Source organism: Crocodylus porosus, unplaced genomic scaffold, assembly GCF_001723895.1.
Source record: "Crocodylus porosus isolate Cpor-Errol unplaced genomic scaffold, CroPor_comp1, whole genome shotgun sequence".
NCBI lineage: Eukaryota > Metazoa > Chordata > Crocodylia > Crocodylidae > Crocodylus > Crocodylus porosus.
In genome coordinates, this window is record NW_017728920.1 from 13,145,069 (window position 1) to 13,171,800 (window position 26,732).

Below are 26,732 nucleotides of genomic sequence, written 5' to 3' on the forward strand. Positions count from 1 at the left end.
TGATTTGATATGTTTTGACATTTTGCCCATAGGCTATAATGGGGAATCGTGAAAATGCCTACAGTGTTGTAATTTCTTTTCTGATTTAGATGAAAATTGCAGGGATGGTAGCCTCTTCTGAGTGCATGAAGCCTGCCGTGGTTCAAGGAGATTGCTCCAGGCATTTCTGGGAAACTGCACCTCAAGTTGCTGACAAGCAAAACTTGTGTCATTTGTTGGCAGTGGCAGCCTCCTGTCATCATGTGTGCAGATCTGGGGACCCGCACCCCCAGGAGGGATGTAGGGCTGTGCAGGACTCCTTCCAGGGGTGCAGAACACCATATCTGTGCTTGGGATGACAGGAGGCTGCCACTGTCACGTGGGACCGGTGCTGGGCGCAGCCCGTGCCCAGTGCTGGGAAGACTGGTGCTGCCGCTGACCCCAGGCAGCAGCGGCAGCCTCCTGGCATCCTGCATGCAGATCTGGGGGGCTGCACCCCTTGGAGGAGTCTGGAAGCACTGGGGGAGGGCAGGTTAAGCTCTGTGGGGCTGGCAGAGCCACTCGAGCACAGCCCTGGCTCTCCCTGCCTCCTGCCACAAGGCTGGACTCCAAGCAGCTCTGCCATCCCCATGGAGATCAACTTGGTGGTGGGAGAGCCAGTGGTGGAGCTGCTAAGTGAAGCCCTGACCAGTGGCTCCCCCTGCCTCCTGCTGCCAGGCTCAGCTCTGTGGGGCTGGCAAAGCTGGTTGGAGCGCAGCCCAGAATGCAGCCTGGTGGGAGGCAGGGGAGAGCCAGGGCTGCACTCCGACTGGCTCTGCCAGCCCCATAGAGGTCAGCTTGGTGGCAGGCAGTGGAGCACAGCCTTGCCTCTTGCCCACCTCCCACTGCTGGGCTGAGCTCTGTGGGGCTGGCAGAGTTGCTCAGAGTGCAGCCTGGTGGCAGGAGGTGCAGGAGCATCAGGGCTGTACCCTGACCTTCTCCACCAGCCCCTCAGCTCATCCCAGAGGCAAAGTGCAGCCCTTGTTCTCCCCTACCTCCCACCACTAGGCTGAGCTCTGTGGGGCTGGTGGAGCTGGTCAGAGTGTAGCCCAGTGGTGGGAGGTGGGGGGAGAGCCAGGGCTTCACTCTGATCAGCTCTGCCAGCCCCATGGAGCTAAGACCAGCAGCAGGAGGTTGGGGAGAGCCACTGGCCAGGGCTGCACTTGGGGCCAGGGATGCACTCAGGGTGGCTCTGCCACTGGCTCTCCCCTGCCTTCCACTGATAGGCTCAGCTCAGTGGGACTGGTGGAGCTGCTAGGAGCACAGCCCTGGCTCTCCCCCGCCTCCCGTCACCAAGCTGCTTCAAAACTCAAAACTTTTCAAAACAGTTCAAGCTGTTTCAGAGCCTTTTGTTTCATTTTGATTTTGCTGTTTTGAGCTTTGGAACACATCAAAACAGCTTAGAAATGAAATAGTCGTCAAAATTTCACACAGCCGTAATATAAATCGGATTGAATACAGTTCAATACTGGTGGCAGAAAAGCATCTGGTGTCTGTCAGGGTATTTCTTTGAAACACTTCATTTGAAGTGACTGGCAAAATGTACTACAGAGGATATTTAGTAAGGAGTCATGAAATGCAAACTTAGGTTATATGGAAATAACCAGATATTACTTTGTGGGACTAAAGAGGTCATATCCTTCACAGCAAGACTCCTAAACTGTCTAGGTGCTTAAACTAAGTGATTTGTATCACTATAATGACATATGTTGACTATGTTATATCTATTATGCAATTACTTAGTTAATTATACAATTAATCTAGATTCCCTACATGTGCAAATTAACTATGGTGTCTTAAAAAGGTCCACATAGCTATAAAATTATTGCTGGTAAATGTGTAATGACTTTATAGTTAGTTTCTATCCATCTTTAATTTGCACATGTAGTCTCTCCCCCTATGACTGGGAGACCACACCTGCTGCAATTTCCTAGCTCTGTGGGCATCCTACCACCTGTGATCTCCCAGTTGTGAGCATGTATGGTAAGCCCCACAGCTGCAGTCTCCCAGCCATGGAATGTGTGATGTGCCCCTGCGGCCGGAAGATCACAGCAGCTGTGGTCTCCCAGCTGTGGGGATGCATGGGGCACCCCTATGGCTTAGGGAACTATCAGCTGAGGGGCTCCCTGCTACAGGAACTTGAGGCAGGAGACATTGTTGTGTGGATTGTGCATTAGAGTCGATGGTGTCTTTACCTGCATGAGTAGAGGGGCCCTCTGAGAAGAGATAAATAAGAGGTACCAATAGTGTGTTTTATAACATATTTCTAGTTAGTGTGATAATATACAAATCAATATGTTAAAAATAAAAGTGGAAGGGGGAATGCATCTCTTATCATTTACAGGCTTTTAATACCTATGGTGCTACATTTCAGACTTCATGCAATTGTTCAAGTTCAACCCCACACAGTTAAACGATAAAATCTTCAGCTGCCAGACACAGCAGGAAATTAGCCATAGAAGAAAAGTAAAAAGGAGCCTTTTTTTCAAGTTGGAGGGAAAAAATTGGGAGTTTCAGTTAGCACTAATAAATTATCAGAAAGAGGTAGTTAGCTGTGTTAGTCTGAAGTTCAATGATTTCCTGTTCCACAATATTGCATTCAAGTTGGCTTTTTGGCTTTTAAAGTTCTGTTGTTTAAGAACAGATGAACTGATGCCACTGACCAGGGTGAACACCTTAAGGACCTGGGGCCAAGGATTCCTACAATTACAGTTCAGTCCCAGAACTGTAGCCTCTCAGATCAAGAAAAACATACTCAAACCTCATTCTGACCTGCTACAATATCAGCCCTGAGAGAAGAACAGAAGAATCCTTCTAGTTGCAACCAAATCCCTAGCTTGAACACCTTAGACATATTATTCATGACCTTTAACACCTCCTGGAAACTGAGGGTCATTGCCCGCAGGGAACAAGACTGTTCTAATTTACAGACAGTCCCCCAAACTCAAATGGCAGCAACAGGTTACCAAACTCCTATTCCCACGGATGTACCTGGCCTAGCGAGTTGCAGTCTGGCCCCCCACATCACTAGAACAAATGAGACAGATTTGTCATCCGTCGTCCCTTGATATGAGGATGATAGTCTTCCATTAAATAGGGATGTCATTGGTGAGTTCATAGATGACTCAGAAAGCCGATCCAAGTTACACATGTTCAACTGCAGGTGTGGCAAAAAGTTCTGGGAGGAATGAGTAGATCCTGGTGATGGCTGGTCAAGCTCTTTCCTTTTAACTCTCATCTATCCATCACCATAGTGAGGTAAGTTTGACTGAAATAATCAGTGCCTTATCATACATCATGGTGCACTTGTGTGTGATTCAGTACTTCAGTCTCCCAGGTATAGAAGTTAATATTGCATTTTTTCAGATTGGCCTTCAAAGCATCCAGGCTTTCAGGTGTTTCTGATATACCTATGTTTCACATCCATACAGTTGCATAGGGGTGGCAACAGCATGGTAGACAATAAATTTGGGTTGGGTCCTGACATCATGAATATCAAAGACATATTTTTGGAGATGTCCAAAGGCAGCACCAGTAGATTTAATACAGTGTTGAACATTGATGTCTATGTTTACTTTTTGGGAAAGGTGGCTACCTAAGTAGGGGAAAGGCTCAACATTCTCCCAGGATTGCCCTCTAATTCTAGTATGTGGAGAAGCAGATTGTTGGTTTGACATAGGTTGGTAAAAAGTCTCAGTTTTATTGACGCTAACAGTGAGTCAAAGCATTTTATCCACTTCACAGAAACAGTAAGTGCCTTGAAGCAATTAGGTAGGGCACACAGAGCACAATCATAAGTACGCTGAAGATTATTAATGGAGGTGTCAGTTGTCTAGGATTTGGAATGCAACTGGTTGATGTTAAAGATATTTCCATCCATCTGATATTTGATGCTGACTCCTAATGGAAGTCTTTCAGCAATGTGTGGAATAACTACAATATAGATGGAAAAGAGTGTTAATGCAATTATACATCTGTGTTACTTGACTTCAGTCCTAAGAGTAAAAGGATCCATTTCTGAGTGATTGCTTAGCATGTTTGCCGTCATGTTGTGAAGAAGTCTGATAATAGTAACAAATTTTGAAGGGCATCCAAATCAGTATTTGCCCTTGGTCTCTGTCTGTTGATTGACCTGAATAAGGTCTTCAATTTAATGAAGGCTATGCAAAGATCTTGGTGCTCACAGCACTTTTCCTATAGCTGTCTAGCAACAAAACTATCATGTCTCTGAGTAGTCTGAAACAATATCGGAACTCGGGTAGAATCTGCATACTGAGGAACATGAGCCTATTGAGGAGATTGAGGGAAAGCATCTTCCAGCTATGGACAGGAGTACAATACCACAATGACTGCTGCAATGCAGTCTTAGATTCATAGATTGTAATTTTACAGCTGGAAGGGACCTTGGAAGATCATTGGGTCCAGCCCCCTGCACCAGGAAGGAAAGATAACTGGAGATCAGGTGATCCCAGCAAGGTGATTGTCTAGTCTCCTCTTGAAGATTTCCAGGGTAGGTGATTGTACCACCCCTGGAGGGAGCTTATTCCACAGTCTGGACACCCTGACTGTGAAGAAGTTTTCCCTAATGTTGAGCCTGAATTGATCTTCCAGGAGTTTGTGACCCTTACTAGTGGTTTTCCCCTCAGGTGCCCTGGTGAACAGTTGCTCACCGAGCCCTTGATGTACTCCCCTAGTGTAACCGTAAGATGCTACCAGGTCCCCTCTCAGCCTTCTTTTCCTCAGGCTGCAGAGTCCCAGATCCCTCAGCCTTTCCTCATATGACTTGCCTTTTAAGACTCTGATCATGTGGGTGGCTCTTCTTTGGACTCTTTCAAGCTTGACGACATCCTTGTTAGAGTGTGGTGCCCAGAACTGGACACAGTACTCCAGCTGAGGTCTCACCAGTGCTGAGTAGAGCGGAAAAATCGCCTCCTTTGTTTTGTTGGAGATGCATCGATTGATACATGCCAAAGTATTGTTTGCCCTACTGGCTGTAGCATTGCACTGACAGCTCATATTCATATTGTGGTCTATTATTACCCCCTGGTCCCTTTCATTCGTGGTGTTAGTCAGTTTGGTGCCACCAAGCCTGTAGGTATGTTGGGGGTTGCTTGTCCCAAGTTGGAGCAGTTTACATTTCTCAACATTGAACTTCATCAGTTTCCAATCTGCTCAACTTGCTAGCCAAAGACAACCTGTATCTGTAGCCTATCTTCAGGTGTGACTATGCTCCTCCATAACTTCACGTCATCTACAAACTCGGGCAGTGAGCTCTTCACTCTCACATCCAAATTGTTAATAAAGATGTTGGAAAGTACCGGACCGAGCACCAACCCCTGTGAGACACAGCTGCCCACTTCTCACCAGGATGATACATCTATTCACTAGAACTCTCTGGGTCTTATCCTGCAGGCAGTTTCTCACCCACCTGACTGTCTTGGAGTTAAGCCCACAATCCTTCAATTTTTCATGAGGACATTGTGCGATACTGGATCAAAAGCCTTTTGGAAGTCAAGGTATACAATGTCAAACTGCTTTCTCATGTCCAGGTGGCGTCCAGAAGTGTATTTCCCTTTAATGAATATGATAATGATTATGGCATTTCTCAAGGCACTGGAAATATTTTCATGTTTCCAGATTTTCATAACAATAGTGTGTAATTGATGAGAGAGACATTTTTTCACCTTGTTCATAACTTTCAGCTGACATTCCATCAGGACCACATACTTTGTTCTTCATATGCTTAATGGCTTTCAGGACCTCTCAATAAGTTGATGCATCTGCCAGATAGTCCTTAATGGGGTGTTGTGGATTGCCTTTGATGATATTGTCTTTGCTTATGTTTGGAGTTAATGTAATTCTGTCAAGATCTGAAGGCTATCCTTTTTCTATCAATTAGAGCTTAAATTTCTCTTTCTCTTTGAACCAGTCCAGAAGTTTTTTGTGGAGAAGTCTTGGAGATTCTTTGCATGTCTCATGGGTATCTATCTTGAGGCTCTCTAATCATCAGGAGATGGTTTCTCACTAAGACACTGCTGGAGATCATCACTTTTAGCTAGGTCTTTCAACCACTCTATATTAAACCTCTTCCTTGGTTGCTTCTTTTGTTCACACCATTTTGGGGCAATACAAAAAGACATGACGGAATGTAACAAATGATGATCCACTCACCAGTTGTCTGTGCTGGTTGTAGCTCTGGTGATACAGATGCTGTGATGGTCCCAGACATGCACTATGATGTACTGAATCAGATGCCAGTGTTTTGAGCTGGGGTGCATCCATAAGGGAACGGAGAGTTTGTGGTGATAAGATGTTCTGAACACTTTCTCAGGAGAAGAATTCTATTTGAATTGACCTTCCAGAGTCTCTCATTTTCATAATTCAGAGTCCTTGTTCCCTTTAACACTGAAATAGCCAAGAAGAATTATCTTTTCTTTTTTGGGGACAGATGACAAAACTTGATCAAATTTTTCTTTGGTTTTATCATCTGCATGAAGGTTCAGGGTATATGCATTGTTGCATGTTGTCTGTTAGTCAGTTGAAGATGAAAGATCATGATGGCCATGTGCCACCAATGAGGGAGTGGCACATAGCCACCTGGACAGCATTTTGGGCTGGAGCCATGCTCCCTATCTATCTGTGCCCAACAGCAGCAGGTGGGGGGGGGCATGGCTCCAGCCAGGCAGGGGGCTTGGCTCCAGCCCCAAATGCTGTGGCACATCTGGACTTGCCTGACAGCATATGGGTTGGGAAATGCTGATCTAGAAGGATGACCACTGTAGAGGCATAAGGAGATCTTATGGTTTTCCTTATTCCCAAATGCTGCCATTTTAGCTCAAGTGCTCATTACTTATTATATTTTCTTATCCCCAATTGTTCATTTAATCATCTTTTATTAGTGCCTTTTTTTAGTATGTGCTTTCCTGTCTTTGTAGCTATCTGTTGAAATCCCCCTTTTTCTCTCCCCACCTTCTTATTGCTAATAGTGGCTAATTAAAGGCTAACTGAATTGCCTGTACTCCTTCCCATCCCATACCACATTCCTATTGCCTAAATTATATTCTTATTCTAGCTAAGAATTTAGGCTGGAAAAATAAAGACACTGTTGTCAGTCAAAATATCCATCTTCCTACAAGACAGTATATGCTCCTCTATCCTCAAGTCAGTGTCCAACATGGACATTGGCTCCAGTTGCTTCTGTTCTCATTCTTTGAGAATTGGAATGTGTCAGAGACTCTCTTGGTCAAAGTAACTACAGATGTTTGCTTTGCTGCTATGGAACAGCTCACTAGGGTGGTAAAAAAGTTCACTCACCCAATTTTTAATGTAATTTTCCTCCTTGCACCTTTTATACAGGACACTGAAAATTAAAATGATGGATGATAATGTTGCAAAGACTAACAGTTTTTAGGTAGGTAGTAGAAGAGGTGCAGCAAAATGCTTCCAGAAGTCGCATTACAAAAAATTATAATAATAATTATGATTTTTTTTCTTTTTAAATAGGGTTTTAAATTGTTACGTAGTAGACAGAGTGCTGATATAATGAATTACTAAGCAGAAGTTGTACATTATTAACGTAGTACATTATTAATGCAAAGATGTAAGTAACCTTTCAAAACACAAAATTGCCAGGACTAATGCAGCGAATTGCAAGTAATCTCCTTTTTTTAAAAATGTGTTTCTGTTGATTCATCTCATAATAGAATTTTTCAGTATACAAATTTCCTGAAGACAATAAAGTGTTCCTGAAAACAGTTAACTTTTTCCAGACTGTCAAGGATTTTACTTTATTGGGGTTTTTTTACCTATTTCAGATCCATTTTATTTACCACACATGCTCTCCATTTTGTACCTGTTGCCATCCAGCTACAAATACAAATAGGTGTGTAATATTTAAAAAAAAACCCAAAACAAACCTAAGTAATTTGGGAACCTACTGATTTTCAAAATCCCAACTTGAAATTGTTAAATGGAAATTCTAAGGTGGAACATTTATGCATTAACCATAATTACATTTCAATGTTTTAATGCATTGTGATGGTTCTGCTTATGAATATTATACATTACAGCACAATGTGATGCCATTAAATAGAGTGAGTTGGAAAGTTATCACTGAAGATTTCCATCGGAAAATGTTGTCTTGATTTAAAAGAGTGTTTTTGCAAAGTCATATTTGTTTCAGTGGCATGTTCTGTGAAAACAAATTTCCCAAAACAATTTTGTCATTATTTTAATAGATTAGATAGATTTGCATTTAATTCAATCATTTTTAAAGCATTGACAGCTGATACTTAACTCGGATGGATACTACTTGTTTTCTGAATTGAAATATATCTAATTTGTATGACTATTGATATAAATTGGAATATTACAGGCTTTCTCTACATGTGCAGATAAAGGTGTATTTGGATCTAATATGTAATCCAAGTATATAGCAGGAGGCACAACTGTGGGATTATGCATTAGATCCCATCATGACTTATTGCCAGTGCAGGGAGAACCTGATCCTGGGCTCCCCCTGCACTGTCAAGAAGCAAACAGCTGCTGCCAGGACTCACCTCAACTGTTAGTGGCTCCCAGCCATAGGTGTGTCCCACACACCCCTATGGCTTGAAGATACATCTGCTGCAATCTCCCAGCCCCAGGAGTGCATGAAACTTGTGTCTATGGTTCAATAAGTGCTCCTTAGTGTACCTACATTAATTTCCCTTATCATTGACTCCTGTGTTCATAATAAATGTCAGTGGGGTTTTTCAAGGGTATAAGATCTCCTAGCAGGTTAGGTTAAGTTCCTGTTAGGTTCTTATCTTAACACACTTAGAATGTTCATTGACATCCAGGTCCAGCTCTCCTGGTACAGATACACTGTAAAACATTTAGACACTATTGATCCTTCTATTATATAGCCATGTATGTGCACTTTGAAATATTACAGCTCAAAATATATAGTAACAAGGTGATATTGATTACATTCAAGTAAGCATAGGATAAGGACAACTGGGGTAGAATTGTAACATTTAAATTTGAAAGATTTACAGCATGATACCTTCCCTGGAGGGCATCTTAAAGGGAATAAAAAGGGCCTTTGGTCAATATCCTGCCATTTTTATATTTGCAACAAAATTTGCAGTTATTTCATGACTGATCTCCAGAGATTGCAAGTAAATATTGAGTCAGTTTCCTAATTACTCTCCTCTTAGTACCTGTTCTATAGAAACTTTGCATAACTTTCTTAATCAGATATAAAATGTTATTAGTTGCGATGAGAAATAAATGCTTTGGAATCTATCTTGTGCCTGGCTACTACAGGAGTGTAATGGTTCTAATAACTGAAAAAGACAGAAAGTCCCTATAATATCTGATGTTGTTCCTTCTGCCCCTAAACAAGGTTCATTATAATTTTTTTCTTGCTGTTGAAAAAACGAGCAGTAAATTAACCTGATTTTTGATTTGTTATTTAAAGTTTAATTCTTAAGTGATTGAAGAAGTTATATATTTAGGAAGCAAATTCATCCTGTTCAATTAAACTTTTATGAAAGGTTCCAATCAAATTATAGATCCTATCAGAAAAGAGAAATTCATGGACTAATTTACTTTGGTTTGGCTTAGGAGTAGAAGTGGTGATTGTGATTTATTGATTTAGACCAGTGGTATTCAACTTCTTCAGCACTGCAGCCCAGATAAGTAGTGCAGGGCCAATCTGTTGGATGTATCCCATGTGTGGGGCTGGCATGTGGATCAGTCCACAGATGTGATCTGGCACGACAGTGTGACCCTGGATACCAGATCCAACTGCAGAGCAGCTGCACACCAGCGCAACCTAGAACATGGAGCTATATCACTTGGACCGCAGGCTCCCCTTGGGTGTATAAATTTAGCAGTGTGGGAAAAGTGACAGAGTTAATTGCTGTGGCTGTGGGAGCAATTGGTGCTGCTACTCTTTTCCAGCTGCCAAATTTACAGACTCCTGGGGATCCTGTATGTTTGCTTGTTTTTCTTTCTCAATTTTAATTTTCATTTCTTATCATTGGCTATTTCAATATAGTCCTTTCTTGGTCCCAGACTTAGCTATTTTTTTTCCTGTTCTAGCTGTTGTCTCCCAAATTATGTGCATTGTTTTACTTTACCTAACAATGGCAATACACACAAAAAAGTGCAGAAGTACTCCTGGCCTGACAACTTTCAAAGTGTGCTTCTGAGTCTCTGGTATGAGAAGCAGGCAGGAGCTTTTACCTTGCTGCTACAGTCTCCCATGAGAGCAGGAGGACTAGAGCAGCCCACGCCTTCCCCAGACCAGGATCAGCCTACTCTCAGGAAAGAGTGAAAAACAGGGGAGAAGGGTGGTTGCAGGCTGAATGTATTTCTCCTGCAATCATTTTCCACCACTACAAATACAAACTTATATGAAGCCATGGCTTTATGCCCCTAGACAGCTACCTGTGTGTGTGTGTGTGTGCATTGGATGAAATGCTACACACAGTGCTAGGCTCTTGTTTTGTCAGACCACAATGTGAAGATCTAACACGAAGTAGGAAAGCATTTAAAGTCCTTGTAAAGCTGAACTGTAAAAATAGAGGCAAATTGGATGTCAGTGAGAATTTAATGTGTGAATGCATACATATATATATATATATATGTCCTAATCTCTGAGAAGGTTCACTCAAGATCAGAACTTGTTTTTTGAAGCTCCTATATGTAGACTATTTTGATATTTCCTTAACACTATCCTCTTATACAAACAGTTAGGGGTCATATGAATGATATGTCATTACTTTTCCTAAGTACAACATATTTCCATCTAGTATAAAAATATCATCCCACTGACAAATGTCTTTGACAAGAAAACCTTGTAAGCCATTGACAAATGTTTTGAAGGTGTCAACTACTGATTTTATTTATTTATTTTTTGCCTTTTTATCTGCTAGGGGATAATCTTTGTTATCCTTGAGCAGTTATACGCATACTTTTTTGTTCAGTGATGTGCTGGAGATTCGCTGCTTCTGTGCAGACTCAATTAATTGAGTCTGCTCCACATGTGAGCTGACATGCACTGTGCTGGACTGTGTGCAGTTGTATACATGGTGAAATGCACATCAACGCACAGAAATTGGTGATGGTGCACTTTTGAACTAAAGCATCTCTGAGATATTTTAGTTCAAAAGTGCATATCCACCATTTTCTCAATGATGACATGCATTTTGCTGCTTATACAACTGGAAGTATCACAGTGCCCAGCATTTTTCAAAGTACCTGATGCTGTGTCGCTTGCATGTGTACAAATGTCTCATGGTAAATGGGGCAAGAACAGCTTTGGCCTGGCTTTCTCTTACTCTGCAGTTTAAGTGGATTTCAGGATTCATATCTGCTTTGCACACCTGAGTCAAAACACTCACTGACTGGCTTGAAGGTTGATTCTGTTTTATCATTTGAAACTTTGTGTCTCAGTACTCTATTTTGAATATTTTAATTAAGTCTTATTGCCAAGCATTCTCAAAGAATATTCTATAAAAGTAACTTGTTACTCCTGTAACCTTGTCAGATAAACTAGGTTTGTTCCACTCAAGTAATAGGGCTGTGTGAAACGGGCCCTTTTCGATTCGGATTTGACCTGAATCGGGGATAGCGATTTGATCCATTGATTTGGATCACTATCCCTGATTCAGTCTGGCTGAACTGAAGTCTGAAGATTTGATGCTGATCCAGTGAATCAGTGATTTGGACACAGGCATAGCTTTAAAAGGTTTTTTTTTTATATATATATATATATATATACCTTGATGTAGCAGCGTGGCTCATTATCATTGGGATTCTGGGGTGGATGGAGCATCCAATAGGAGCACGGGGGGAGGGGGTCTTCAATGTCCTCAGCAGCGAACCTGGAAGTGGACCAGAATTACTCCCAGTCCATTTCTGGGTCTGCCAGGGAGCACACTGGGACCCCCCTCTGTGCCTCCCTTGCTCAGCAATCAGCCTCAGGGGGACCTTGGGTGCCCCCCCCAGGCCCAGGAGGCAGCAGTTGTCAAGCTGGGGGGACATGGGGAGCCCCCGTGTGATCCCCTGTGGACCAGGGGATCCTGTCTATCTGCTCTCGAGTGCACTTGGGGAGCTCCCCATGCTTCTGTGGGACACTGCATCTGCCCCAGCACGGCAGCATTCAGAACACCTGCTACCTAGAGGTATGTAGAAAAAACATTTAAAACTATCTATGTCCAAATCTGTTTGAATCTCTCCGAACCAATTTGGAGGGTTCAGAGAGATTAAAGGGTCCTCTGATCCGATTCCAATTCAAAGATTCAACCACTGAATCAGGCCGAATCTCTACTGAATCGAATCAGGGACTGGGGCAGCCCTGGGGAGCTGAAAGGAATCCCCGCCTCCTGCTCAGCCCCTGGCACAGGAGGGAGTAGGATGGAGTCCCCCAAACAGGTTGCCTGCCCATGCAACCCAGTGTGAGGGTACCAGGAAGCCCCAGGTGGGGGCAGTGCTGGTTTGCGGGGTGCATTCTCTACCCACCCCCTGCCTCTCAGAGGGGTGGGTGGCTAGCAAGGGAGCAGGGCTGGGGCAATCCCAGCCCCACTCACCAGACTGTAGGGGGACAAGAGCCCCCCCACTGTGTGGTCTTTCCCTCCCCCTCTGCAGTGTACAAGCCCAGGCTAGGAGGTCCTGGGGGTCCATTACCTTTCCCTTCATCCTGCTGGGTTGACAGGTGCAGGCTAGGGAGCAGAGACTTTATTGCCTCAGCTCTGTGACAGCTGGGGTGGGGTCAGCCCTGCTTCTCTGAAGCAGACTGCACAGCCCACAGCTGCAAAGTATCCTGGGATACTGAAGAACTCTGAGGTAACTTGATTCAGGAGGCAACCTGGGACAGAAATTCTAAAACTGGTTTTAGTTAAACTGGTTTAAACCTAAAACAGGCAAATCTGATACTATGTCCTTTCAGGCTTATTAAAGCTGGTTTGGCCATTTGGAAACCAGTTTCTTTGAACTGATCTTCTGTTCTGTTGCATATTAAACTGGTTTCCAATCACTTAAATTGGTTTATATGTAAATTCTGCCTCTGGCCTCAAAGTTTGAACAATAATACTATCCCCAGAAACTCTCAGTCTAAATAATTGTTCCCTTGTTTTCAGTCTTTGGCAGTGTGGAACGTATTTTGTCAGCAGAGTTTTCTTTTTTAATTCAATACGCGTTTGTTTTGTTACTTTAAAGAATAAAATTCTAAAGCACTGTCATGCAAGAGTTATGTAGGAATTAGTTTCTAAAGTTGAGTCATTTGGTCATTGTACTTGGTATAATTTTGGACTTCCATTTAAGTAGTGATGAAAACCAAAGAAGTTTTTTTCTTGCTCAGAATTAGTTGTATGTAAGCTATGCTAGATTTTAACTGAAGTGCTTTTTTGGGTGGGTGGGTGTTTTGTTTTTTACACTGAAGCACCTGAAGAAAAGAAAATAAGTTACTTCATTTAGACTGTACACCTGCCTGCAATCTGAAAACACAATGTCAAGGTTGCTAAGCTTGAAATTTAACTTCCTTTGACAACTTTACCATTTTAAAGTTTTCTTACCTTGAGGCATATTTCATATTACTCTTCTATCCTTTCCCTTGTCTCATTGCTTCTGCTTTAACTTCCCTCTTGTTCTTGTGTAAAGCACTTTCATCTGAATAGGTTTTTCAGTATGTTTTTGTTGTTTGTGTTTGTTTTTCTCCTGCAAGAAATGACTTTGTACAGTTTGATTTACTATGAATTTAATTTATCTGTAATGTGGCCAATGTATTATGGCAACCACTTTTTGCCCAGCATTACAGGTCAAAAATGTGCAGCAATATCCTTTTTTTTTAAGGAAACAGTAATACTTTGTTCTTCTGCAGTGTTTTCATTGAAAGAATTTACAAATGCAACATCTAATTCATTCCTGTAGATTAAATTAAATATAATTTGCATTTTGCAGATGGGAATCTTTCTGTGCTTTAATTTCCTAAATGCCATGGTAGAAGTCAGTGAAAGTACTGAAAACAGTTTCTAGATCTTGTCTCCCTAAATCTTGTTTCAGCTTCCAGCTGACACATTTTCAAAAGAATCAATTGTCACAATAACTCATTTTAGGTTTGCATACAATGGCATTTTTTTTTAAATTTTAGTAATGCTACTGAAAATCCTGCCTTTCAAAATGAAGGTGTAGAGGAAATAGAATTTCACCTTTGATTAAATAAGATAAAAAGTAAGTAAGGCTTCTTTTCACATGAGTAATTATAACCTTTTTCAGCAGAGGACTAAAATCAGTGAAATATACACATGCTTAAATCTTTGCTAACCAAGTTCTGAATGATAGGGTGTCTGCTTTCCTTACATTTAGTTTTTAGCCTCTTTCTACAACATTTGGGAAATGCAGGGGTTTTGAAAAAGAATTGAAAAATAAAATGATATTGAGATCTTAAACTGTGGTGCTTGGAAATACTGTCTATGCAGCAAGAAAAACATAAAAATGGAAAGAATGTAGAAACCAAAAAGCAAGAAATATCCATTGCAAAATAGAAAAGCCATTTTGAAATCTCTATCCCTCCAATCTTCTTACTACTTGAGCAAGATTTAATGAAAAGGAAATATAGGAGCTTTGCTTATAGGGATCCTCTGCAAGTTGATGAATTACAATATGCAATAAAATAAAAAAAAACACTTACAAACATATTAGCAGGAGCAACAGCAGAGGTTATATTTTTACACATCATTTTCTTATGAGATTCAGTTGAAAATAACTTGATCTTCATGGGGCAAGAGAGGATCTTGATTAATCTGTACAAAGAACTTAAAAAGGAACTGATCAGAAAGTGCCCATGTTTAACTTTTATAATAAATAAATCAATAAAGACACTGTCATTAATTAATCCTACAATATAGTATATACTTTTATTTCGGTTTTTTGTTTCTTTTGCAGACATCAAATAAGACTTTTGACATTCCTCTAACTTTGTCTGGAGCTGTAGTTTTACGAGAGAGACTAAATTATGAAGAGAAAATGCGGTATTTAGTCATTGTCCAAGCAAATGTAAGTATAAAGTCTTTAATGGTTATTTCTGACACCATTTCTTTCCAGATTTGTTGACTAAGATTTTCTTAAGAGAAAGGAACAATTGAGTCATATACCAGTTCCCAAGTGCCTTTTCCCCGTAACTCATCAGTGTCAAAATATTGTCCAATATCTCTTTAGCCCATACTGTCTTTTTAACAGACTGACATGTTGTTATTACTGGTTAGAAAAAATACCTTATTTTTGTCCTGAAACAAGGCATTCATTTTAGCACTGGGAATGGGGAATATATTTTTAGTATATTCCATATTGAAAAGTGCATTCTGGTGTCAATAAGTGTCCATTTTCTGACACATCCAGCAATACTAATTTGATCCAAAATGAGTTTAATGGATACAATTTAGCTGCATCCCTCAGTTTTGAAATGCAGCCTTCTATAAAAGGCAATTTTTCTTTCAAGTCATACCATATGTGTTAAAGGTTTTTACAGGGTATCTAGTACTTGAAAATGCATGCTGAAAATAAGTAACATTTAAAATGCATCAAATATATCTGTCATTGGGAGAGGCTTTACATGTCCTTGAAGGCAATGACAGCACTAATGCATCCCCCTTTTCTTCTGTTTCTAATAAGTGAGGAAAATAGTCCCATTCAAATCTTTACCTCTGAAATGCCTGGACATAGTAAATGCTACACACAAATGGTGTTAAACCATTTCACTTTTGAAATAGCTTGTTTTCACTGTGTTGCCCTGGTCAACATTATACAACAAATGAGGAAAGCTACTTGGAAATTTCTGTTTGAGATTTGTATAATGCAAATATATCAGGCTCTTTGTATTACTCCACACTAAAATCAAGTCCCTAATTTAGGGATCAGACCTGCATCTCCCCTCCAAAAAAAAAGCTTGTAAGCAATGTTCCTCTTTGGGGGTACTGCATGATGCAGGACCCAGGTAACTCATAAAGTCATGGTTATCTCACATAAGCAGTTCATCCTCTTTTCTCAGGGGCATGACAGAGAGCGAGAACTCCTATTTCCAACAACTGAGGGGAAGAATGAATGGTTCTGAATTAAAGCTGAATTAAGATTTCAAAAACAAATTTAAATGTCGAATTTCCTAAATTTTGAATGACTGACTTGTCAATCTAAATAGATCTCTTACCTACTAGGGTACTCTTAACTTGATTAGTATATAATATAGTAATTGTTTATTTTTGAAAGGAGAGACATAAATACAAAATAGTTGTTGCTACTGTTTTTGTTATATGAAACTACAAAAGGAAAGTTCATGAGAGTACATGAACCTACATGAGTTTTCTTCTTATTTTAGATAGATAGGTGGAGCATTTTAACTTTCCCAGGTTTCTGCAAGAATCCTCAGGCTTTCAGCAGCAATAGAAGTATGCTGAATTAGAAGTAAGGATTGAATTTATGTGTGGTTTTAAGATGTGGCCGATTTGACCTAATTCTACTACAGAATCACAGGCACATGTTTGCTGGCAATATGCCCAGATGAGCCAGTCTCCTGCTTTTTGTTGTATGTTGGGCTTTCATGCCCTGGATTTTCTAGGAATGGTAGCTCAGTCCTAACAGACCTCTGAAGGAAAACTATTCCTGGGTCCAAGTTACATAGCAATTTGAAATGGCCTTGTTTTTGCCCCAAGCCTTCATCCTTTGGGTCCAAGGATCAAACATCTGTTCTAAGATTAACAGTGACATCTACCCAAGGACTTCATATGCCAGATCTCTTCAATCTAGTATCATAGATATGGCTTTCTCCCAAAGCCCCTTATTGCCAACTGCATCAAAGTCTCTAATGACGAAGCCAAATATATATGTATTTGTCTTCTAGGGTTAAGTACATCAGTTGCCCATTCCTCTTGTATTACTTGGGGTCTCTCCTTGGCTGTTTTGGCACAAGCATGCTTTTTGAGTCCAGCATCAACTCTTCAACATAGGATCTAATTTCTAAGTCCTTTCCCCTGTACTTGAATAGAAGACATAAAAACCCTCCATAAAAATAAACATAAGCAAGGAACTTCATATACAGTAAAAATTCTTATCCTTTTCATTTTCATCTGGCCTAGCTTAGGAGTCCACTGCGCTAGATTCACCAGTGCGATATCTGTGTCTGGTGGCAAATGCTAGTGATGATTTATCATGGGAACTCCATGGTGAGAATTCTTTGAATATCATCTGTTTTTTCATGTACAGGAACCTGGCCAACTTTCCATATCCAAAAGACGACCTCTACTGTGCAAGTGTTTTATTCCAGCTTAGAACTTTTTCTCGTCATATTTTAATCGTGTCCATCCAGAAAGCAGATTGGGGTGCTCAGCACAGACACTTATCCACCAATTCATATACCTGACACTGTAGGGGCCTTGTTACACATTGCACTTTGAACAGTTTAAACATTTGTATTAGTGCTAGCTTGAGTTTGGACTATGCACACCTTAAGACTAAAAATTTTCTATGACTATCCCCTACCTGCACATCTGTGACTTGCAACTAGAGAATTGGCAAGCAGGGGTCTGAAGGTCTACAACTGTGAGTTGCCACTGCAGGACAGTAAGCCAGGACAGGCTTCTGTCCCTGAGCTAAGGTGGGGGCGGAGTGGGAACATGAAGCTGGGAGGTGGAGATACTAGGATGAGGGTGAGTAATGAAATGGATGGTGGAAAGGAGATGGGGATAGAGGAAGGATGGTGAAAGGCAGGAAGTCAGCCACTGAAGAATAAAATAAAAAAATTAATTAAAAAGAATTAAAGAGGAAGTGAATTAAAGAAGGTCTCATGTTTCTTAAGTAAGGATCTGGGATTGGCGTGTGAAGGGTACTAGTCTTGCTTCCCAGGATGGCTGATAGGTGGGAACAGTGAGGGAAAGGTGCTTTTGGAGTAGCTACTCCTGCCCTGGGAAGGAAACCCAGGTCCATGGGAACCCAATCTGGCCCCCTACCATGTTCTCATCGTCAGACCCAGAGGCTGGTAGATGACAGAAGTCAATCATCATGGTGTGCTGTGACCAGTGGGGTCCCTCAAGGCTCTGCCCTGGGCTAACACTTTTCAGCATCTTCATTAATGATGCAGACATTGGTATCAGAAGTGGACTGGCTAAGTTCGCTGATGACACCAAACTTTGGGGTAAAGCGTCCACACCTGAGAGCAGGAGGGTGATCCAGGCTGACCTTGATAGGCTCAGGAAATGGGCAGATGAGAACCTGATGGTGTTTAACACCAAAAAATGCAAGGTTCTCCACCTTGAGAAGAAAAATCCACAGCAAGCTTGATAGAGTTCAGAGGAGAACCACATGCATGATCAGAGGTTAGGAAAACAGACCTTATGATGAGAGGCTGAGAGCTATGGGACTCTTCATCCTGGAAAAGTGGAGTCCCAGGGGTGATCTGGTGGCTGCCTATAAGTTTATAAGAGGTGTTCACCAGGATCAGGGGGAATGTCTGTTTGCCAGAGTGCCCCAATGGATGACAAGTTTGAATGGTCACAAACTCCTCCATGACCATTTCAGGCTGGACATAAGGAAGAATTTATTTACTGTCCAAGCCCCCAAGGGTTGGAATAGACTGCCACCAGAGGTGGTTCAAGCACCTACTTTGAACACCTTCAAGAGAAATTTGGATGTTCATCTTGCTGGGATTCTGTGACCCCTGCTGACTTCTTGCCCCTGGGGCAGGGGGCTGGACTCAATGATTTTGCAAGGTTCCTTCCAGCCGTAATATCTATGAAACTCCTGAGTGTGGGAAGGTCATAACCCTGTGGTGGGAGGGGGAGTTGACTTGGTGTCCAAATTGCCCCTTGGGAAGTAGAGTTCAGGGGGTAAAAAGGTTGTCTGTACAGAACAGGATACTGGGGGAAGGGAAGCTGTATTCTGGGATGCTGGAGGACTACAACTTGGGCAGGTCATCTGTGGGGAGTGGCTCCACATTAATGGAACATGAATTGGATAATGCATCAGAAATAAACCTTCCCTGGAGTGATGTGAATTTAAGCTGCTGGGGTTAAGAGCTCCAGGAGCTACCTAAATTAATGTGTAACAAGTCCCTACCTTTCAGTCTCTTCACATGCCTGGTTCCTACAGAGAGCCCTATTTCACCTGGGTGTCACTACATGCTAATCTCTCAGGTGAGGTATAGCTTCTTTTTACTGCTGGTCCTTATGCAATAGGAATAAAGACATTATTTACCAGTAACTTATTTTTCAAGAGTCATCTCTGTTCATTTGTACCTTCTGTCCATCTTTGTCTATACTACTGCCATACATTTTTTTTAATGTATTGCATTTGCTTTTACAAATATAGGTCCTGATCTGCAAGGTCTTAAACAAATGCTAACCTGTAAACACAGATTTTTTGCTTTTGAATTTAGTCTTTGCAGGATTGGGACCATAATGATTGATTCTTTATCATTCAATGGTTCAGCTACTGATGCAAATAAAAACTCTCTCAGGCTTAGGCTTTAGCCATGTAACCCTTACTACCCATTCACCAATCATCCTCTGCACCTGGAGGAAGGGGAGCTGACGTAGAATAAAGACTGCATGCATAGACATATACTAAAAACTCTGTAAATCTCTCAGTATATTTAAAGTGGTGTTGATTTCAGTGACATTTGGAAATGCTTAGTGATGATAGAATCGGTCACACAAAAAGAAAGATCTCATCCTCAGACCTAGATCATATATCTCTTATAAGTTGTCCTGTGATTTCTTTTATAGTTATATTTTATTTATATTTTCTCACATTGGTTCCTTCTCATATGTGTGTGTATTGTACAATAATGTTTTATTAATAGATGCCATTTTTTGTTTGTTGGTTTTTAATAATTGAACAGGAAACTAGGAGTATAAATAGAGGGTTAGGATAAATATCTAGTAAATATTTAGTTATAGTATCTAATTTATCCAAGGATAAAAACAAATTATATTATTTTATACAGATAAAGATCATATAACCCACCATTAAAATCCAATTAGTTCTCATCTGAACATTTGCACTGTTAAACAGCGCAAATCAATATAACTTAACAGTTCGGGACAGGAAGAATATTATTAATTTAAAGACCAAGAGTAATTTTTGGAGACTTTCACTAGAATTTTTTTCTAGTTAAAATGATTTGCTTAAAGCTGTTTTTTACTGTTATATATGATCCAAGATATGGCATCAGTTATAAGAAATGACAGTATATGAAACTAGGAAAGGTGACATGAGCCCCAATTTCATGAGATTGCAAGTTTGGTTGATAAAAGGAACTGTGCTGACAAAATAGACTGTTGTGAAGCATTTGATGTCTGATAAAATAATATTTTACAAACTCAATGTAGCTCAAAATGAACAGATATTTAAAAATCTGGATAACCAATAGATCTTAATATTTGTAAATGGGGGTAACAAAACTCTGCAGTGTTTCTAATAGGATTCTGTTTTTGCTACAGTGTCATGTAAAATTGTTATCAGTCATCTATAAGAAAATAATTGCTAGGAAAATTTGCAGATGACATGCACACATTGCCGAAGTGATAACGAATGATATGGATTAGTCAGTTACATAGACCAGTCTGATACGGTAGTCTCATTTAAATATCATACATTTTTAGTATAATTAAATGCTAAAGCATACATTTGTGAATAAAAATGTAGGTCAGACTTAAAAATGAGAGATAAGTATCTGGAATGCAGCAAAAATGGAAAGGTTTTAGGAGTAATGATATGTAGGTAGGCAACTACATTAATTCCTAGTGATATTTTGTAGTTCAAGCAAAAGTTATTGGCTTCATGCAAAAAAAGATTAGGTGAGGTGTCTTGGCCTATATAATGTGGAAAGTCAGACTAGCTGATCATAGTGGTTCTTCCTAGCTTTAAAGTCCATAACGCTACAGAATAAATATAAACATTTAAGATCGTGCCTAAATCTACCTCGATTAAAAAAAAAAAAAAATTATCATGGGGTCAACTCCCACTAATTCCCTTAAGCGCTTTGAGAAATAGGGATGGAATGGAGCATGTGTTTAAATATCTTCTTGGATTCAAATGAGAGTGAAGAACCAAAAAATTAAGCCAGAACTCTGAACTATTATTGAATTTTAGGTATTAATGTATATAGTAACATTGGTGGCCTAAGTACTCGGGATTTGTGCTTGGTAGGTAACAATGTCCACACAAACAAACAAGATTACATACTCTAATTATCACAGCACAAAAATGTTGTGGGATGGAAGAAAGCATATTTCAGATGGAAGGGAACTGTAACAGTTGTTCTATTTTGGGAGTATTGTGTTTTGTTAGAGTCAAGCACCATATGTGAAATGAGGAGCAAAGATAACGTAAGTGTGTTATTGAAGTGTGTTGATTAAAGAAAAAACCGTTATAGAAAATGCAGCCTTGACATCCCTCTCGAAAGCAGAATGATGCATTTCACACCAGTTGACAAGCACTACATGCTCTAAACCCATAGGGCTTAATCCCTATCCATGAGTGTGATGGTTTAATGCCTTTAGTTGAAAGACACAGAAGATGCTTTCTCTGCCTAAAAGAAAGACATGCAGTCTGAATTCCCTTTTCATTTTGAACCTAAAGGCCTGTAGAAGTGAAACTCAAATTATGGCTCTCGGGGAAATTTGTAAATAAAGTAAAATAAAATAGAATCCAACACTAGATTCAGTTGGAGCTGAGCCAACTATGTCTAAGTGCCCTAGCAACCAAGATCCAAAAATTTCAACATGGTAGCAAGTCAAAGTCTGAAAATTTGGTAGCATGGGAGCAGTGGCAATTAATATTGCCACCCCTCCTGCACTGCCAAATTCCCCAAACCTGCACAGCTGAGTCATGGCTGAGCCAAACTGCCTTAACTATGCATGATTGGGTCGAGTGGGTCATGCCTCTATACCCCTACACAACTGGATTTGGGGCCAGGCTGCTCCCTGTAATTATGAGAGCTGTTAAGACGTACTCCTTCTTTATAACAGCAAATATTGTTTATTAATACTATCTTCATGAAAGACTATAGCAATGTTTTTGCAGACAACTCTTTACAGCAACCAATAGCTGTGTGTGCTCTCAACTGGTCTCAGCCAGTTCTGATTAACAAAGCAAACAACTCTAACCTTTGTTACCTGCAGCTGTTTTCTTTAAAAAACTGTGTACTATTGCCACATCTCTGCTTTTTAAACATCTGGCTTTCTAACTACAGCACAACTTCAATAAACCATTTTTATAAAGAAATTATACTAACACTGACATTAACATTGAATAACACTATCATTAACATTAACACTGACATTAACATTATTCAGTAAATCTTTGTGGTGCTTGGTGTAGTCTGTTCGATATGTGTGATGCTAATTCATCCCCCTTGGTGACTGAAGCAGGTGACTCTTCTTGTAGTTCCTCTGAGCAACTTTCCTGAGTCTGCTTGTGTATATTCTCCAGTAGGGCTGTGTGAAGCTTCGGTCACCGATTCGATTTGGTGGAGATTCAGCAGCCAAATCTCCAAACCAGAATCTAATCAGGAGACCCTTTAACCTCTCTGAATTGAATTGGAATCCTCCAAATAGAGTCAGAGAGATTCAATGATTCAGACATAGACACAGTTTTATATGTTTTTTCTACATACTTCAAGGTACCAGGCAGCTCATGAATGCACAGCACATGATCAGCAGTGGACTGACAGTTCTTCTGTTACACTTGCAGGTTTGCCACTAAGTGCACAGGAGATCCCTCCTTCCACCTATCCAGCCCCTAGCCTCCAGCTGCCCACTCCTCTTATCCTCCTCTCCTTGTTCAGGAATGTGTTGCAAGAGTGTCTTGTTACATCAAAAAGATTGTCCAGCCTTAGTCTCTATGTCATGAGATCCTGAAGCAACCTTGTTAATAACCCATGCTTTCTGTTCCCAGCTTGCACCATTATAGAGATGAACTGCATCATTGGGCTTAGTGCCTGCTATGCCCATGACCCCTGGTTACAGTACAATTTTTTGTTTAGCTTTGGCCTATTGCTTATACCTGTGAAAGTAAATGTCAGTCCTCTGCTTTGTTACTGGCAGTCTGGGTATCCTAGTTCTTAACTTTATGTTAAATACAATCTCAGCTAGTGACAGGCCATGTGCTAGAGGAGCTGATCTGTAATCCAGAATTGCTAAATATGGATCACCACTTGAATCCTTGGATTTCTTTAATAATCCCTTTATTATCTTGACACCATTTTCCACAAGCCCATTAGACTGGGTATCTCAGGCTTGATGTAACATGCTGAAAACTATAGTCCCATGCAAATATTTGAAATTCGTGCCTCAAAAACTGGGGACCATTGTCAGACATAACGCTATGTGGAATTCCATGTTTGGAAAGGATTGAATTAAGGCTCAGTATAATCTGGTGTGCAGTCATATCACCCAATAAAGCAACTTCAGGATAGTGAGAAAAATAATTTAAACCCAACAGGTAATCTTTGCCAGCTAGTGTAAACAAATTAATTCTCACTTTGTACCATGTCTCTTGAATAGCACTGTCTATCCACATTTGGTTCCTTCTTATTATTAGGCTGCTATGTGTCGCATTTATGTACAGCATTTTCTATCTGACTATTCATAAGCAGCCAATATAATACCTCCTTGGCCCTCCTTTTTCTTTTTTCCAATGCCCAGATGACTCTCATGTATTCTTTTAATCATATCCGCTTGTAGTGTTTTAGGTACTACCATCCTGTGACCCATGAACAAAACACCATCAATCATCGAGAGCTCCACTTTAAACTGAAAATATGCACTTAGTATATAATGACCAGACCATCCAATGGTGATACCTTTGATAACCTTCCGCAGTGTGCCATCTTGTGCTATAGCTTCTACAAAGTTTTGCCACATCCCCTCAGATACTGGTGTGTGTGTATGTGTGTATGTGTACACACATACACACACACACATTTATCCCATTGACATGCATAATGTCAGATTCCATTTCAGTATCATCAACAGTGTTGTCAACTGCCCTGGACAAAATATCTGCAATCACTTGTTCTTTGCCTGGTTTATAGTCTAATCTCAAATCATATAATTGTAACTGGGAAAAAAAAAAGATCTCTGTAGTCTGGGAGGTATATTAACAAGCCCCCTTTCTTGCAATGGTGATCAGAGGTTTGTGGCCAGTTTCTTCCGCAACTAGTCTTCCATATATAAAATCATGAATATTTTTGCATCTACACACTAGACCTAAAGCCTCTTTCTCTATTTGTGCATAATAGGGATTCTTTTTCTGTGAGGGCTCTGGGTGCATATGCCACTGAGCTCCATTCACCATACTTTTGCAACAGAACTGCCCCAATGCCCTCTTTAGAGGCAGCTGTGGACAACTTCATTTCTCATTTATTGTAAAAACTGGAGCTATCTCATTAAGTTTTTTTTTAACTTTGCAAATTCTTTGTCCATGTTGGCATCCCATGTCTACTGAATGTTGGGGTTTTTTAGCAGTGCTCTGTTTGTTGGTATGCTCTGCAATGTTTTTGATATATATACCTGCCTACATGGGTAACCATTCTCAGGAACCTTTGTACCTCTTCCTTGTCTTGTGAGGGTGGCATATTTGATATTGCACTTATTCTCTGAGGATCTATTTGCACCTCCTTTTCTGATTTTTGTTCCCCAAGTAGGTGATTTCTTTAACTCTAAATTTGCAGTTTTGCTTAAGTTTCAGCCTTGCCACTCTTTGACCTCTTGAGGAATTTCTGTAGCCCTAAAAAATGTTCCTCTTCATTTTTGCTCCATACAAGGATGTCATCAATGTACACTTTGACACATGCTACTGCAGCAAAGGTTTGCTGCATTTTCCTGTGAAAGATTTTAAGTGCTGATTTGAGGCCAAACATAAGGCTGCAAAAGCAATATCTCCCAAAGGGCATATTACAAGTACAAAGCCATGAGCTTTTTTCATCTAAAGGAACCTGCCAAAATCCCAAAGATGCATCCAGAATTGAAAAATATTTTGCACCAATCATTTCACTAAATATATCCTGTCTCATAGGCAATGGAAAGTGCTCTCTTTTTACATATTTATTGAACTGTTTTGGATCTAAACACAGTCTTAGTGTCCCATTGTGGCGAAGTGGGGCTCCCCACCTAGCCACGGTGCTAGGTTCCCCACTTGCCTTTGGGCATGCCTCCCACCTGATTCATGCCATGCTTTATTCTTATTAATTAGAATATTTATTAAGCGGGAGGCTTCCCATTTTATGCCCCAATGCCAGGGGGTGCTATCTGCGGCTCTGAACCTCTCCTACACCACAGCCCATGCCTCGCAGATGGCATCCAGCTGTTAGGCACACCAACCCCACACTGGGCTCTAGAATCCTCCCATCAGGACCTTCCTTTGATCCCTCCACTCAGGCAGTCTACTCTATTATCATTCAGGCTGCTGAGCTCCCTGTAGATATCTTCCCTCTCAGGCGTGGTCCCCCAAGGACCTTTGGCCACACAGGTCCTGGCCTCATCTCCAAGGCCAGGTGGAACCCCAGGCCCTCAGCTTTGGGCATCCCTCACGGTGGTCCCCTGGCCTTTTTGACCTTCCTGGTTCTGGCCCCAGGATCAACCAGTCGAGGGGGTACTCTACCTCCGGCCTCTCTCACTAGCCCCACTCTATCTCTCGGGTCCACCTTCCTGGATGTGGGAGCTGGGGTACCTCACACTATGACTGGTGCTTCAGGGTCTCACAGGGGACTCACTTTCCACCTGAAGCAGCAGGTCATTGTACTACTTAAGATCTTACTTTTGACCCACATTTGGCCTCCCAGCAGTGGAGGGCTTACTAGGGTCCGGACTCACCCCTTTCTCTCTTGGGCTGAGCTCCCTCTACTCAGCCTCTGGCCCAACCTTCACCCTCAGGTATCTGAAGACCTCCCTGGATCTAAGCCCCTCACTCGGAGCTCTACATCGCCTCCTCACTTGGGGCTCCCCCTGGATCAGAGGGCACAAATGGGCAGCCTCCTGACTTAATTAACATCTTAATTAATTAAGAACAAGTTGTGGCAGGTGAGTCAGGTGGGGGCATGTCCAAAGGCAAGTGAGGAACCTAGCACTGTGGCTAGGTGGGAAGTCTCACTTTGCCACACCCATCTTTCTTTTCTATAATTAGTAACGAATGTGCCTATTCAGTAGGTTCTTCAATTCAGGTCACCATTCAGTTCAGATCGTCTTTTGATGGGTAGAGGAACCTTTCTTGGGGCATGAATGACTGGATAATTGGGTTCTGCCAACTCAATTTTATAGTCAGTTTCCAATTTACCAATGTTCTCAAAAGCATCAGAATATTGGTCTTCTATAAGTATGTCCTTGGTCTTTGTTACCATATATACTCTCTTAATTGAAACAAAATTCTAATAGGCCCAGTATTGGCTACTACAAAATGTATTCATTCTATTTGATACTTAATACACATACTCCTTTGGTGGAAATCATCTCCCCATTGTAAACTTAGTTTTACATTGTTACGTTTGATTCAGTTTAGTTTTTGTTTTAACTTGTTATCAATTAATTCTGGAAGCACATTTATCTGCGCACCTGTTTCCATTTCATATTTAATGACCCTTCCATTAGTTTCTGGTGGAACAGTCCAGTCATCTCCTGTGTCTACAGCCACAGTTCCCACATTGAATTCCTCTTCTTTGCTTTCATCAGTTTTGTCTT

At 41.0% G+C, this 26,732-nt stretch overlaps 1 protein-coding gene across 3 annotated transcripts in view; it reads left to right on the forward strand.

Moving 5' to 3' along the window:
* Nucleotides 1-26,732, forward strand: part of PCDH15 (protocadherin related 15) — a 904,082-nt gene that overhangs the window by 325,488 nt on the left and 551,862 nt on the right. For all 3 annotated transcript variants that reach the window (XM_019538590.1, XM_019538589.1, XM_019538591.1), the window contains one exon: nucleotides 14,953-15,063. In XM_019538590.1, coding sequence (XP_019394135.1) covers nucleotides 14,953-15,063 — 111 coding nt within the window. The remainder of the gene's footprint in view (nucleotides 1-14,952; nucleotides 15,064-26,732) is intronic.